Below are 15,612 nucleotides of genomic sequence, written 5' to 3'. Positions count from 1 at the left end.
CTTTTTTTCGTGACAATGACAGTGAATGGTGACTGGGACTGAACATTCAGCCTCTTCAACATCATTCAAGATATCTTTTGCATACCACAGTGACGGAAGACAGAGATTCATTCAGGTTTACGATGACAGAATTTTCATTTTTAGGGGAACCATCCCTTTAGTACAAATGTATCCGTTAACAGAAAAGACTAAAAAAACACAATATTCAAGCGACTCACTGGCTCTCCATCGGCTCCAGCAGGGCCAGCAGGTCCTGTTGGCCCTTGTGGTCCAGGTGGTCCTCTCGGCCCCATCATACTCTGCACTACAGAACCATCTCCCCTCACCTCTACCTCTGCACTGGGCCCCGGGGGACCAGGAGGCCCTGGGGGCCCAGGGAGGCCAGGGTCACCCTTTGGTCCAGAATAACCAAAACCGGGATTGCCCTAAAACCAAAAGGCAAAAGACATTTGAGCTTGAGTAAGCCTCATAATCTTAGACAACACAGATAAATAAAACTGAATTATTTACGAGAAACAGTTATTTGCTCTTAAATGAATAGTTCACCCAAAAATAATTTACTCAACCCATATCCAGTTCCAACCCCATTTTATTTCCTTTCTTTCGAGAAAAACAAAAGGTTATCTTAAAATATTTGTACTTCTGTTTTCCATACAGTCTAAGTGGATGGTGATACTGTATATACTGCAAAGCTCCAAAAAGCACATTAAAACACCAAATAGTATCATTAAAGTCATTAATATGACTTGTGTGCTATTTTCCAAGTCTTCTGTAGCCATATGATAGCTTTGTGTGAGGAACAGGCAGAAATATAAGATGTTGTTCACTGATAAACTTTCTTTCTTCTGTAGCTTTTAAACCTAATTTGTAGTTACATTTTTCAATGTTGCTGCATCACAATCGATCATGGGATACCCAAGAACCAATGGCCGTTGTTGTCAATGACGTAAAACCTAGTGCGAAGCATCTAAAAGTGCCGTTTTTGAACTGAACACAAATGCAAATGGGAGTTGTGGTGGAGGGAAAGATTATCAGTGAATTAACAGCTTGAATTGTGGTCTGTTGCTCACAGAAATCTATCATATGGCTTCAAAAGACTTGAAATATAGTGAACAAGTCACATGGACTACTTTTATGGTGCTTTTTGTCCATTTTGGAGCATGGCAGTATACATCACCATGCACTTTTGTTGTAAATATATATATATATATATATATATATATATATATATATATATATATATATATATATATATATATATATATGTGTGTGTGTGTATATAAAGACTTATTTTGAGTTTCACAGAAGAAAGAAAATAATATGTGGTTGGAACCACATGATTTTGAGCTAATTAATTAAAACTAATTATTTTCGGGTGAACTACTCCTTTATTATTCACATGCCACAGGTGCAAGATATATTTTCTCATTGTAGTTATGCCCAGGCAGAGGTATCACAAGTGTATTATCACAACAAACCTTCATTCCTTTCTCTCCAATGGCACCCTTTGAAAACACAGAAAAAAAATTATTGACTTGTCTGCTACAACTGATGGCTGAAAATTTCAAGACCCCATCATTGACTTTAAAGCTTACTGTGAATTTTGAATGGCATAAAACTTAAAAAAAATTAAGCTAAAGATGTAAAAACATTAAATTAATGTAACTTAATAATTTAAAAATAAATACATTTACATTGGTGTATTTTAAGATTGTTTTAGCTTCATGTTGTGCCTAAGAACATTTATTGCTTTATTATAAAATAGATAGTTCTTGAACTTAAAGGATTAGTTCACCTTAAAATGAAAATTCAGTCATTGTTCACTCACCCCTGTGTTGTTATAACCCCATATAACTTTTTTTTTTCTTTTTTTTAACACAAAGGGAGAAACTGTGAAAACATTTTGTTCTCAATGATGTCATACAAGGGCAGTTTATGGTAACCACCTCTTCAAGCTTCAAAAGGATACAAAAGTATAATTCAGAAGTTGAATAAATTATTGGATGCGACTCATATTGTTCTGAAGGAATACGATAAGGTTTGTTGAGAAACAAACAGAAATCTAACATATTAAAAGTGAAACTCTTGACGGACCGTTGATCTCCTGTGCACATTCATGAGTCTACACATGAGCTTTAGAGCTCTTTGTACAAGAGCAGTAGTTATGCAGCACACGCAAGATTGGGCCTTCAAGCGAAAACTTGTTTTGCAGGACCACTAGCAATATATATATATATATATATATATATATATATATATATATATATATATATATATTTATTTATATATCCCCTTTTCTCCCAATTTGGAATGTCCAATTCCCACTACTTAGTAGGCCCTCATGGTGGCGTGGTTACTCACCTCAATCTGGGTGGCGGAGGACAAGTCTCAGTTGCCTCTGCTTCTGAGACAGTCAATCCACGCATCTTATCACATGGCTCGCTGTGCATGACACTGCGGAGAAACACAGCATGGGAGGCTCATGCTACTCTCCGCAATCCACACACAACTTACCACGTGCCCCATTGAGTGTGAGAACCCCTAATCACAACCACAAGGAGGTTACCTCATGTGACTCTACCCTCCCTAGCAGCCGGGCCAATCTGGTTGCTAAGGAGACCTGGCTGGAGTCACTCAGCATGCCCTGGATTCGAACTCGCGACTCCAGGGTTGGTAGTCAGCGTCAATACTTGCTGAGCTACCCAGGCCCCGACCACCAGCGATATTAACAACAGAAAACACAACATAGCTACACACAAACCAGAGAACAGAACTTGCAAACATGTCTGAAGAGTTTGTAGTGGAAGAATAGATGCATTTCAATTTCCAGTCTTATTTGTCCTCAATCAAATATTGTGATGGAGGAGGCTGAAGGTTGCTTCCAAAACGCCGCTCCCTATACACATATTATGCAGTCTGCATAGGGCACCAACTCCCTAGGGGAGCACCACCTTACACTAGGGGGGCACCAGAAATTCCACCGGCTGCCCTTACTCGCACATTATGCGTTATTCAAGGACCCGAAAGCAGTCGTGGAACACAGACGATCGCCTTGTGATCGTACCACACATCATTTTGGACTGATGCCAGTTCATAGCGGACGGGGTTACCCAGCGTGATGCCATGTATAGAAACCAAGTGATCATCAGAATGTCCCGTTGCTCGTCACAGCTGCTTAGAATAAAAAAACTCTGATTAACATAGAAAAAATATGTTTTGTTGTGGGTAGTTTGGATTCTGAGTAGGACTGTAGCTACCTTCAGCCCCATCTCTCTGTTTGATTGAGGACTCCAGTTCAAACAAATAAGGCTGGGCATAGAAATGCATCTATTGTTCAACTACAAACTCTTCAGACATGTTTTGTAAGTTCTGCTCTCTGCTTTATGAGCAGCTATGTTGTGTTTTCTGTTGTTAATATCACTGGTGGTCTGGTTGAAGTGATACAGAACGAGTTTTCACTTGAACGCCCCATCTCGCAAGCGGCTCCGTAACTACTGTTACTCTTTTTCAAAGAGCTCTAAAACTCGTGTGGAGACTCATGAATGCAACATGAGATCAATGGTCAGTCAAGATTTTAACTTAATAATACATTAGATTTCGGTTTGTTTCTGACCAAATCTAATCTTATTCCTTCAGAACAAGACATGAGTCGCATACAATAATTGATTAGAAGTCTGAATTATACTTTTGTGTCCTTTTGAAGCTTGAAGAGGTGGTCACCATAAACTGCCATTGCATAGCATCACTGAGCACAATTTTCTTTTTTTCTTTTTTTTTTTTTTTAATTTCTCCCTTTGTGTTAAGAAAAAGAAAGAAAGCCATATAGGGTTATAACAACACAGGGGTGAGTAAACAATGACTGAATTTTCATTTTTGGGTGAACTATCCCTTAAATGAATTTTCTTAATAAAATTATGTTGTTTTAAAAATGTCCTTAATATTTTTATTATTCAATAACCGTTTTATTAAAACAATAAAGCACTTGAACTTTGTTATACTGTGAATATTGTTAGGCCTGAAAGGGTTGCCCTTTATCTTTGACAATAATCACTAAATAGCACAGCCTCTCATAGCTTACTAATTCATTTTGAAACAGAGATGTAGTACAGACATTTTTAGAATCTCTCAGTCAGCTTCACGGTACTCAACACACCTTCTCTCCTTTTAGAACACCACCAGACACAGATCCAGATCCTGACTCTCCCTTTGGCCCCGCAGGACCCATGTCACCTTTGGCACCCTTCTCTCCTCTGTGTCCTTTCTCTCCTCTTGCTCCAGTAGAACCTGTGAATTTAAATATAAAATATTAATATAAGAAATCCAGCAGCACTGTTGTAAGCTAAGGGTGAATCTCACAAAACCAATCAAGAATCATAGGTCATATTTCAAGCCCAATTATATTTTGGACAATGAAAATGATGCCAATTTTAGGACCATTAAGATTTTTCAACTTATTTCAACTTAAGACTTTTCATTATTTTAAAATAAGTACAAACCCAAACCACATTCTCATTATTGTAATGCAAAAAAAATCTCATTGTCATCAATATAATGGCTAAAAAAATAAAAATATATATATTTTTTTAACGTAAAAATTTAGCATTTATAGTGGTATTTGCTGTGCTACTTTGAATTTATGTTTTAAATAATTATTGTATTATTTGTACTGTAATACAAGAATCTAATGAGCATCAACACTGAGAATAATGGGAATTAATTTGTCATAAATAAAAATGACAGTGTAAAAAAAAGCATGGTCCTAAAAAATGCTTTTATTTTTTTTATGCAATATATATATTCTTTTTTTTTTATTTGGAGTAAAATGTAACCTTGGTATGTTTTGACATGTTTTCTTGAGATTCACCCTAAAATACTTACTAATCTAATTGACAATATTTAAGGAAAATTTTGGACAAAACAGGCCAAACTCCACATATTCATGTAAGAATATGCCTACCAGCAGAAGCTCCTATAAGCAGCTGAATAAGCAGTTCATTTTCATAAAACAATACAATTACAATATAACAATGCTTGTCCAATGAACAATAGGCCTATCCTATACATATGTATGTTCAATAAACAACATACATATGTGGCGACACAAATGCTTGCTCCCAGTGTGCTTCAGTCCTTCTTTATCATCCACACCTTTATGCCAGCATTTCATGCAAAGCATCAGGTAGAAATTCTGCTTAGAATTTCTATGCAGAAATTCAATTTTCATTGCTATTTTCTATTTCCTTGGCAACCCACCTGTTGAACCAAGCCTGGACTCCACAGAATACCGCAGGCCATCATCAGCTGAGCCTGATGTTCTTAGAGAGTTTGAAGCTTGTATAGAACCATCAGACGACCCTGAAGTTTGCCTGATAATATCAACTGAGTCCAAAGTTTGTAGAGAATCACCATATAGGCCAGAAGTTTGTCGAGAATCCCCATACGAGCCAGAAGTTTGTCGAGAATCCCCATACGAGCCAGAAGTTTGTCGAGAATCTCCATATGAGCCAGAAGTTTTTCGAGAATCACCATATGAGCCATAATTTTGTCGGGAATCACCGGAGCCAGACATTTGTCGAGATTCGCTGTAGGAGCCTGAGGTTTGCAGAGAGTAATCATCTGCACCTCATTTTTATCAGGACTTATAAATTAAGCTAGTTTTAAGAAAAGATCACACTTCAGCAACCCATTTAAAAACTATGTTTCCTTGTTTCCTCCCAAGGTCTTCCTCATCTACCTATTCTTTGTAAAGCTGATTTAGAACAAAATGTATTGACAGTTTCAATTAACAATCCTAGTGTTTTTTTATTTTTTATTATTAACAATATGTATTAAGTGCTATACAAATAAATCAAATTGCATGGAAATCCTAGTGTTGATTTAAGCCATCTATTAAAAGGACTGTAAATACCTTTTAAGAATACTTTTACATTTTCTTCCACCAGATGAGGGAGCCAAATATCAAAAAGGCTACTTCCATAGACACACTAAGCTTCCATGGTGTCAAGTACCTACCAGGAAAGTTTCTAAAATACATTTTTCTACTTCATCTTCTAGACAACTTCATGATTAGGCAACAGGACTGATGAATAGTGTCACCAAATAGACTAAACCTCAAATTAAATTTTCAATCTTCTTGCATTATACATAATAACCTGCTGAAAAGACTAGCTTAGACCAGCATGAATTTGCATGTGGGTCCAGACTGGTTTAGTAAAGCAGCACTAACCAGACTGGTGCTGGTCAAGTTGGTGGACCAGTATAGCCATGCTTGTCTTTTCAGAAGGGTAAACTAAGCATGCAATCCAAATGTGTTTCTTTTCATGAACAATGAATGTATCAGCATGATCGATGTGAACTTATAAAATACCCACCAAAAACACATGGATGAAAAAGAAAGTTAATGTAAGTTTACAAAAAGAAAAGGAGCCACTAAGTGTTGAACGGTGCAATAAATACAACTGATGAGTTGTGCTGTCAGACTGGTTAAGGTATTACAGACAGACTAGTCTAGACCTGACAATGAAAAGAGAATGCTCACCTGAGAGTTTGCTGGTCACTGGTGGCGGCTGGAGTGGCGGAGAGGAGGGAGGTGTTGGCTGCAAATGATATACATTATTAAAATTTCACTTATATAAATCAAGTAAAAAATAAGACAGTCGGTCAACACTATAGTGCAATTCACATACTGTAAGAATATAACTTTTTATATCTTAATGTCAGTTTTCATCTTGCTTTCCAGTAAAAAAAAATATATATATATATGTTATAATTATTTTAACTCTTTATACCTTTTCATAAAAAAAAAAAAAAAAAAAAAAAAAAAATATATATATATGTTATAATTATTTTAACTCTTTATACCTTTTCATAAAAATAAAAAAAATAAAAAAAAATCGAGGCTACAGTGAGGCACTTACAATGGAAGTGAATAGGGGCAAATTTTTGGAGGATATAAAGGCAGAAATGTAAAGCTTATAACTTATAAAAGCACTTACATTAATTCTTTTGTTAAAACTTGCATATTATTTGAGCTGTAAAGTTGTTTAAATTCACGGTCTAGTCTTTTCACATTCAGTCTAACACACACACATATATTTATTCTATTCAATTTGTTATTATTTCTTATTATTATCTATGTCTTTTTGCTGTTTTGTATTGTTGTGCACTGGAAGCTCCTGTCACCAAGACAAATTCCTTGTATGTGTAAGCATACTTGGCAATAAAGCTGATTCTGATTCTAAATCATTGTTTTAGGGTTTCAGGGGTTTACAGTGTTATGTTGTCATGGTAAGAAGTTGTAAAATGGGATAGAACTTTTAGCAAGTGGTTTTTATCAGAGTAAAATCATGTTAACACACATATTGTAGCTATACTTTCGAAATGGTGAGTATTTTATACTGATCGGCCCCCATTCACTTCCATTGTAAGTGCCTCACTGGAACCCAGATTTGTGCTTTTTTTAAAAAAAAAAACAGGAGGGGCAAGTCTAAATTAATTTTTGTGGTAACCAACAAATCCTCTACAAATTTCTACAAATCCTGTCGACTGAGCTTAACTGTAAGTTAATACAGTTAATAAAACTTCTAATTATACAGCAAGAAGAACCAAATTATACCACTATTTATTCCTTGTATACCTGCTTTGACACAGTTTCGTTTTACTGCTTGTGTACAAATTCAAACACTTTGGCTGTCTGTGACCTTACATGTTTCTGTGACCATCTCAAGCATGCATAGAAAGTTTATACAATTTCCTTCAGGCTTTGAAATGGGATATCAGTAAACAGTGAAACTAGTTGTATGGTTCTGGTTTTGTATACTTACATACCGCAGCCAGACTACTGGTTAAGTGTCCAAGTATTTGGACACTTAAGTCTTATTTCTGAATGTAATTGCATCACAAACACAATATCAATCAAAGTGGCATCTGAAAAAACTGGATACTAGATCTTTTCTCAGAATTAAATGACCAAAGTTCAGCCATGAAACTCTATGTGGCACAAGCCGATAGGTTTTTTGAACTTGCTATCTGTTAGCCAATTGGCTTACTCACATAAGTGATGTTAAGCCAATCGGCTCGAATTGTTTAATCTTACTGGTCCTTTGACATGTAATTAGGTGGCCAATCAACTCTTTGTCTAACATTTAAATTGCTCAGTTTTGCAGAGAAGCCGGTGCTACAAGAGTTTTTCTCTGAAACCCAACTCCACCCCATCTCTGCTTGCTTAGATCTGCTACAAAGGGATTGTTTGTATGTCTATTTGTGTGGCAGCATGTCATACATGCTCGATGCATCATGTCTTGCGTTTGATCTAATTATGCAGCAGCAGCATGTCCACATGCTTAACTTGGTATGTCGGTGTATTTTATAGCAGTAGCAAGTCTCAGTACTTGTTCTGCAGCATCAGCAGTGTAGCAGATCTAGTCCGCCAAGACCAGTTTCCTTTCAATATGCCATACCAACACTGACATGCTAAATCAATACATTTTAATCAACTGATCCCAAGGTGATTTTTAATAGATGTATAAAGTCAGTTTCCTCAAGTTCACAGAGGCGTCCAAGCAAAGTAACCACAGGTATAGTTCATCTAACGTTCCATTAAAGTTTGACAACCAGAAAGTTTCCAAATACTTTTTGTCTTCATTTTGGCCTAATAGAAAACTAACAAGCTTCTTTTTGTGAAATGTGTTGCTTGAAAAGTGTTTGTGCTATATTTATTTAAAATAAACAGCACTTGCTTTGACATTTTGTTATATAATGCAAAGACACTCATACATTTTTAAGTAGCCAAATACTCCAGTAGGCCAATATAGCTAACAAATAACAAAGATTCTTACGGAAGCGCTGCTGGATCATGATGTGTAAAACATAGACACAAAGAGGGCCTGATCATGCACTTAGCATAACATAACACTGCTGAAACAGCAGACCCTGCTGACAAAATACCAGACATCAGGTTCTGAGACTCTCTGATCCTCATATTTCATGCAGGGATTGAGAAAAAGGAGACTTGGGCAAGAATAGAGACCAAGTACTCTGATGGCCACCGTAAGAGGATGCTGACAGTGTGTATTTTTGGATGAAGATAACGATCGTCCTGGAGAATGCATACTGCGTGTCCCGGGGTCTAAAGATAGGGTCGGGGTGGGCAGGTGGGGGGTTGTATGGCTAGAAAAGGAGGGGCTGCTAAACATCTGCCATCGCCGCCACTGCTGAGGAGATTGAAGAATGTCGCCCGCAACTCGCTGATAGACAGCCCTCTGCAATTCCTTACTGACCTTGAACACATTACTGTGAGTTATGGTGGAGAGAGGAATAAGGAGTATATCTTAAGCCATTCTTTGCTGCCAAATGTTTTTTGCAATCATGGTCTTCCATGAGAGCAATCTGGATCCATTTATGGAATGCAATGACTTCTTTTCGGATATATCTAGGGTTGAACAATTCAGTGAGCTTGATATAGTAGGAGTCATACTTATGGGTCATTGACAAATAATGTTATAGGTAATACAAATTCGAAATCCTTGAAAAATTTATTTTAAATCACATTTTTCAAATTCATTGAAATGTAATCTTTGTGTCCATGATGGATTCATACATTTAAAAACAAAAAATGTATAGCGTTTTTGTAGAGCCGAGGAGGGTGGGGCCGGGCTGGAATGAGACACACCCGGTCCCCAATCAGCCTGATGGGGTGCGCGAGGGATAAAGGCGGCCGGGCACGATAGTTCGAGAGAGAGAATTGCAGGCAGCTGTACTGCATGGTTTTTGGTTGTGTGTTTGTTTAAGTTGTTTATTAAATTATTATTTAAGTTGTCAAGCCGGTGCTCGCCTCCTCCTTTCCATTGAACCCCCTTACACTGGTGCCGAAACCCAGGAAGGAGGAGGGATTCCCTTCGCAGAGTCCTCGACACTGCCGTCCACCCAGGGGAGCGCCGCTGCCGTCCGACGGGGGACGGAGTAGCCCGACCACCCGGACGCGGGGAACGGCCGCTGTCCGCGAGGCAAGTGGGGACGGGACTCCCCGACCGCCTGGAGCGAGGGTGCCGCTGCCGGGGGTGGAGGAATGCCCTGCCGTCCCCCGGGAACACGGAGGGGTCGAGAGAAGACCGCCGTCCGCGGGGGGAGGAGGGAAGCGACTCCCCAACCGCCTGGAGTGGTAGGGCCACTGCCAGGGGCGGAGGAGTGTCCCCACGGGACGCCGGGAATGCGGAGGGGCATTCTGTCCGCTGGGGGTCAGAGGTCTGACTCCGGTCCGCCCGGGGAGGAGTGGCTGCAGTCCGCCTGAGAGGGTGGTGTAGTGATCGAGGACCACGCGACGGCGCATCAGAGAACCGGTGAGTTTCTTTTTCTCTCTCTCCTCTCTCTCTCTGTCGCTCCGTGTTGGCCTTTCCCTTGCCATTTTGTTTTGTTGTTTTTCCCCTCCTGTCTCCTCCCAGGTCGAGGAAGGCAGGGATGACCCGCCGGCAGAGGAAGGGTGGGGGATGTACATCATGCCGGGGGCTCCCCGGCCTGAAGCAACACCGGGAGGAGTGTAGAGCCGAGGAGGGTGGGGCCGGGCTGGAATGAGACACACCCGGTCCCCAATCAGCCTGATGGGGCGTGCGAGGGATAAAGGCGGCCGGGGACGATAGTTCGAGAGAGAGAATTGCAAGCAGCTGTACTGTGTGGTTTTTGGTTGTGTGTTTGTTTAAGTTGTTTATTAAATTATTATTTAAGTTGTCAAGCCGGTGCTCGCCTCCTCCTTTCCATTGAACCCCCTTACAGTTTTCTACAATAATAATAAATGAATGGCTTTAAAAATGTCAAGTGGTGTCACAGCCGGATGTAGGCATGGGCAGGGGTGGGCTGAGCCCACCCAAAGGTGAGTCTTGCCCACCCAATCAAAAATCAGGGAAACACAGTATTAAATAAATGGAGTGACTATTTGCACTAGGTTTAAATAGCACCTGCCACACAGCACGGCAATTTGCAATCCAACAGTCAGGTGGATTTGCCACTGTTTGCACATGTATGTCTGTCTGTCTTTCTATCTATCTATCTATCCCAGTATATTTACATAAATGACTTTCAAAAGTAAAATTAGCAATACCCTATACTACCCTGAAAAAGCCAAACTCATTAACTACACCAATAATTACAATGAAAAAGGAAAGTGGAATGGAAAGTATTAAACAGCTTGAAGTATTTTGATGTGGATTTAGTAGTTGCATTTTCAAAATATTTATTTTTTTTTCTCTGAAACTAAGCATATGAGCTACACTAGTCTGTCACAGTACAGATCTCTAAGAGCCCTGATTTCAGTCATAACTCAATTTTGTGTTTTGCCTTTGTTGGACAGTATAATTTCTAAATGTACCTTTCCATTTAACCAATTAATCACAAAAGTCAAAGAGAAATAATCATCTTCCTATAATATTAGTTCCCATCTGTGTTCAAATTTTATGTTCTTAATATTATATGTTATTAATTTCCCCATCTAATACATTTCCTTCCACTACATCCTTGTATTCATCCTTGATATTATTTCTCTCCACTCCATAGGGTTCTAATTTGTCTTTTTAATTTGATTTAAGGCTGCAATTCTTATGTGTGGAACTGATTTTAGTAATAGAGGGAGTATACCAAGAATAAGGTTTACTACCTCAAGGTATACTAATGCATTTAATTCTATGTGTAACACAATACCAAACCAAGTGGTATCTGCAAATAAATGACCATGACACACCAATAAATTAGGCTAGGATCTTTCTTTTAGTCATTTTTGCCGTTATTTTTAACCAAGTGGTGTCAAGGAGATTTTTAGTAGATGTATGAAATCAGTTCACACAGGTGTACTAGTGGAATAATAACAACCAAATAATATTGTTTCTCTTAACTCTGAACAATACATCTATTGTTTTTATAATTTAAACCCGACAAACCGCCTTTTGTGAAATGTTTTGCTTGTTTGTACACCAACTTATTAATGTGATTATGTAATCAGCCAATAGTGTGGCAGCAGTGCAATGCATAAAATCATTCAGATACGGGTCAGGAGCTTCAGTTAATGTTGACATCAACCATCAGAATGGGGAAAAAAATCTCTGTGATTTCTACCGTGGTATGATTGCTAGTGCCAGACAGGCTGGTTTGAGTATTTCTGTAACTGTTGATCTCCTGGGATTTTCACACACAAAAGTCTCTAGAGTTTACTCAGAATGGTGCCAAAAACAAAAAACATCCAATGAGTGGCAGCTCTGCATGCGGACAGAAATGCCTTGTTGATGAGAGAGGCCAACGGAGAATGTTCAGACTGGTTCGAGCTGACAGAAAGGCTACGGTAACTCATATAACCACTCTGTACAATTGTAGTGAGCAGTATAGCATCTCAGAATGCACAACACGTTGAACCTTGAGGCGGATGCGCTACAACAGCAAAAGACCATGTTGGGCACTTTATTAGGACCATAGTGTTCCTAATAAAGTGCTTTGTGAGTGTATATTTGATTGATACCGCTTGTCATATAATACAAAGACATACACATTTCACAAAGTGTGGCTCAAGTGTCCAAATCCTTTTCTGGGCGACTGCATATATGAGTCCTTAGCTTCCTTGTGCATCATTAATGATTATAAGAAATGGCATAAAGAGAAATAAGACGAATAAAACCTGTTTGGCATAAAAGACTAACATTCATTTTTTTTCTATTTGACTGATCAAGTGTAATATAGTTAAACGTGTGTTTACTACAATCACAAGACTTATTTCCCCCCTCTAGATATTATAATTGCACAAAAATAGATTACACAAAGAGAGTGAGTCATGCAACTCAGTTTGCAAGAATGCATGCCCACCAGGTGCCTTTGTCTCAGATGCACTTTCAAACATCTGAGCAGAGTTGGACTGACTGTGAAACAAAGGTGGAAAATATCCCAGAGGAGAATGTGGCACCCATCAAAAATGGATTCCATGCTAGGAAAAAGGGAAGTTCACTTTACAGCTCTTTGGAAAATGCTGTCTGTTTTCTGTGTCTATCGCAGCATGTTAAAACATGTTGCATACTGTAAATAAGAAGCTGTTTAATTTAAAATTACCAGGTTAAATAAATGTAAAAAACACGAATTGGCACCTATGTGTTTGGAACCAGCTGTTTAAAAGATTTTAAAACAAATATAACAGCAATAAATACTTGTTAGGTAAAACGAGCCACAGCTCAGAAGCAGCAATGTTAAAATTGTACAACATACAGTACTCGTAAACTGCAAATACGAAAACTTACGTTCTTAACATTCTCAAATTACATTACACATTAGCACTGATGAAGAAACCAGTTAAAGGGAAAGTTCACCCAAAAATGAAAATTTTGTCAACATTTACATAGGAGAGACCAGGGCTGGTTGGCTACAGGGGTTGGTTGCACAGAGTTAATTTCTGGTAATTTTTAAATTATTTTCACAAAAGTGTAACATCTAAATGTTCACTTTCTTGACCAGCTCTGATTGATTCTGTCAGGGCATCTGAATATTAAAATCTGTTATTTTGATATAACATTTGTAAGCCTGTTATGCTAGCTGACTATCATTTATCAAAAGAGTATGAGTGGAGTTGGTTGGCACATTGGTATTTGTGTGGGTTATGTGGGTTATACACACTATTTACCAACTTAATACCTCTAAATACATACATAAATGACTGAAATAAAAGTAACTATAATAATAAAAAATAACATATAATTATTATTAGGCATATTACACATACACACGTTTCAAGTCAAGCCAATGATACAATTAGTTCCTTTCATTTATGTTATTAAAAATATTTACATTTATATAAAACAAGTTTAAGTAAAGATTTATATATTTATACAAGTTTATATAAGTAACAATTGTTCATATTAAATCCAATTTGTTTATATTAATCATAATTATATTAATACAATCATATTAATTACATAATCATTACACATATTTTTTTTTTGCAAATTGTTTCAAAGCAGCTTTAAACAGAATTATGCTATAACATAAAATTAAGCTGTAATATCTTTAATGTCTTAAGAGTCATCATAATAGAAGGCAAACTTGTGTTGTTCTGCTGTCCTGGTTTAAAATAAACTGTTGTTTGTTTTTCTGTGTGTTGCTTCTCTCTTAAATCTATAGTGTTTTAACAGTGTTTAAACACACAACCTGTGCCAAAATGCACAACATAATTTTGACCATGATGTTGAATGCGTTTGTTTTTTACCCAAGAACTTAAGCTTTCGTTTGCACCTACTTGGGGTATCATAACGTTTGTTCCATCAGAGATATTCAACAAAGTATGAAAAGTGTGCCAGCTAACCCCGGTCTCTCCTACTCACCCTCATGTTCTTCCAAAAGTGTATACGCTGTCTTTTTTCTGTGGAATTTTTTTAAGTATCATTACACAACTCTTGCCATACAATGACAGTTCATTGTGACCATATCTGCAGAGTTCAAAAAAGGACAAAAACACCATAAATAATCTAATACATACTCTATATTTGACATCTTCTTAAACCAAATGATAGCTTAGTGTGAATGGGCATGTGGCAAAAATGGCATGTAGGCAAGAAACTAAGGTGTTTTGGCATCACTGACATGCCATTTTTTAATGTGGATGCAGACACAGGCTAAATGTGAGCTTTGGTGGAGATATTATCAGTGAATAACTTAAATTTCAGGATTTTACAGTCTATTTACAGTCCCTGGTCTCTTTGAACTGTTATAACAACTGAGCTGCATAACAATTGTTAAAAAAAGTATACTTGTGTATTCAAAGAAAAATGACAGCATATAGGTTTGAAAAGACTTGAGGAGACTGAAGGTAAATAATGACAAAAAAAATTCTCTCTTTACACAAAAACAGACTCTTATGTCAGAGGATCCCTGCAATCCACACTTAAGAGCCACCTGGTTTCTTCCCATTGTAATTATCTCTGGCGTGCTCAGACAGGGGCCTTGAACATCAGAAACAATTTCCACATGGCCTATTTCTGTATTAGTAACACAAGACATAAGAAGATGGGCTTTAACATCTGGGACTGGTCCGGAGATAACAGTGTAGATCCAGGACTTTCCCTCAAAAGATGAGCAAGTGTTTAGTAACAGACCAGCCAAAACTCCCAGACTGCTGCTTTCTAAATAGCCCGGAACCACAGAATTGTCATTAGATGCTGTTGATGCTGTTTTGAGTGTGGTGATAAAATGGATCACACCAATTGACTAGTGAGAGTTTAGGCTCACATGGCTACCTAAGCCAAAAAAAGAAATAGGAAAAAAAAAAAAGAAACAGAAGGAACATTCTGAGCAAAATTATGTTTATACCTGGACTGATGGTGTTTCATACCCGCCACCACTTCCTCTGCCTTCACCCGATCCCTGCAGAGAAAAAAATATGTGAATTTGTTTGACTGTAAACAATAAGAAAGGGTCGAACCATCACAATGTTATTTCTACAGCTGGAGGGCATGTACAGGTCATACATCATATTGATGGGCTTTATCCTGTGGAAAACCTTACTGGAGGCAAAAAATTATTTTCTAGAAATGAATGGAAGTAAATTCCAAGCAGACAGAGTGATAGAAATCAGTCGACAAACAGTCCACTTTCTCC

General features: G+C 37.9%; 1 protein-coding gene across 3 annotated transcripts in view; it reads right to left on the bottom strand.

The window, feature by feature from the left end:
• Positions 1–15,612, bottom strand: part of col18a1a (collagen type XVIII alpha 1 chain a) — a 146,688-nt gene that overhangs the window by 37,068 nt on the left and 94,008 nt on the right. For all 3 annotated transcript variants that reach the window (XM_051709109.1, XM_051709108.1, XM_051709107.1), the window contains 5 exons: positions 15,325–15,378; positions 6,539–6,596; positions 4,154–4,284; positions 1,479–1,505; positions 219–425 (listed from right to left, as the gene is read on the bottom strand). In XM_051709109.1, coding sequence (XP_051565069.1) covers positions 219–425; positions 1,479–1,505; positions 4,154–4,284; positions 6,539–6,596; positions 15,325–15,378 — 477 coding nt within the window. The remainder of the gene's footprint in view (positions 1–218; positions 426–1,478; positions 1,506–4,153; positions 4,285–6,538; positions 6,597–15,324; positions 15,379–15,612) is intronic.

Source organism: Myxocyprinus asiaticus, chromosome 10 (assembly GCF_019703515.2).
Source record: "Myxocyprinus asiaticus isolate MX2 ecotype Aquarium Trade chromosome 10, UBuf_Myxa_2, whole genome shotgun sequence".
NCBI classification, from domain to species: Eukaryota; Metazoa; Chordata; class Actinopteri; order Cypriniformes; family Catostomidae; genus Myxocyprinus; species Myxocyprinus asiaticus.
This window is presented reverse-complemented; position numbering and strand designations above follow the sequence as displayed.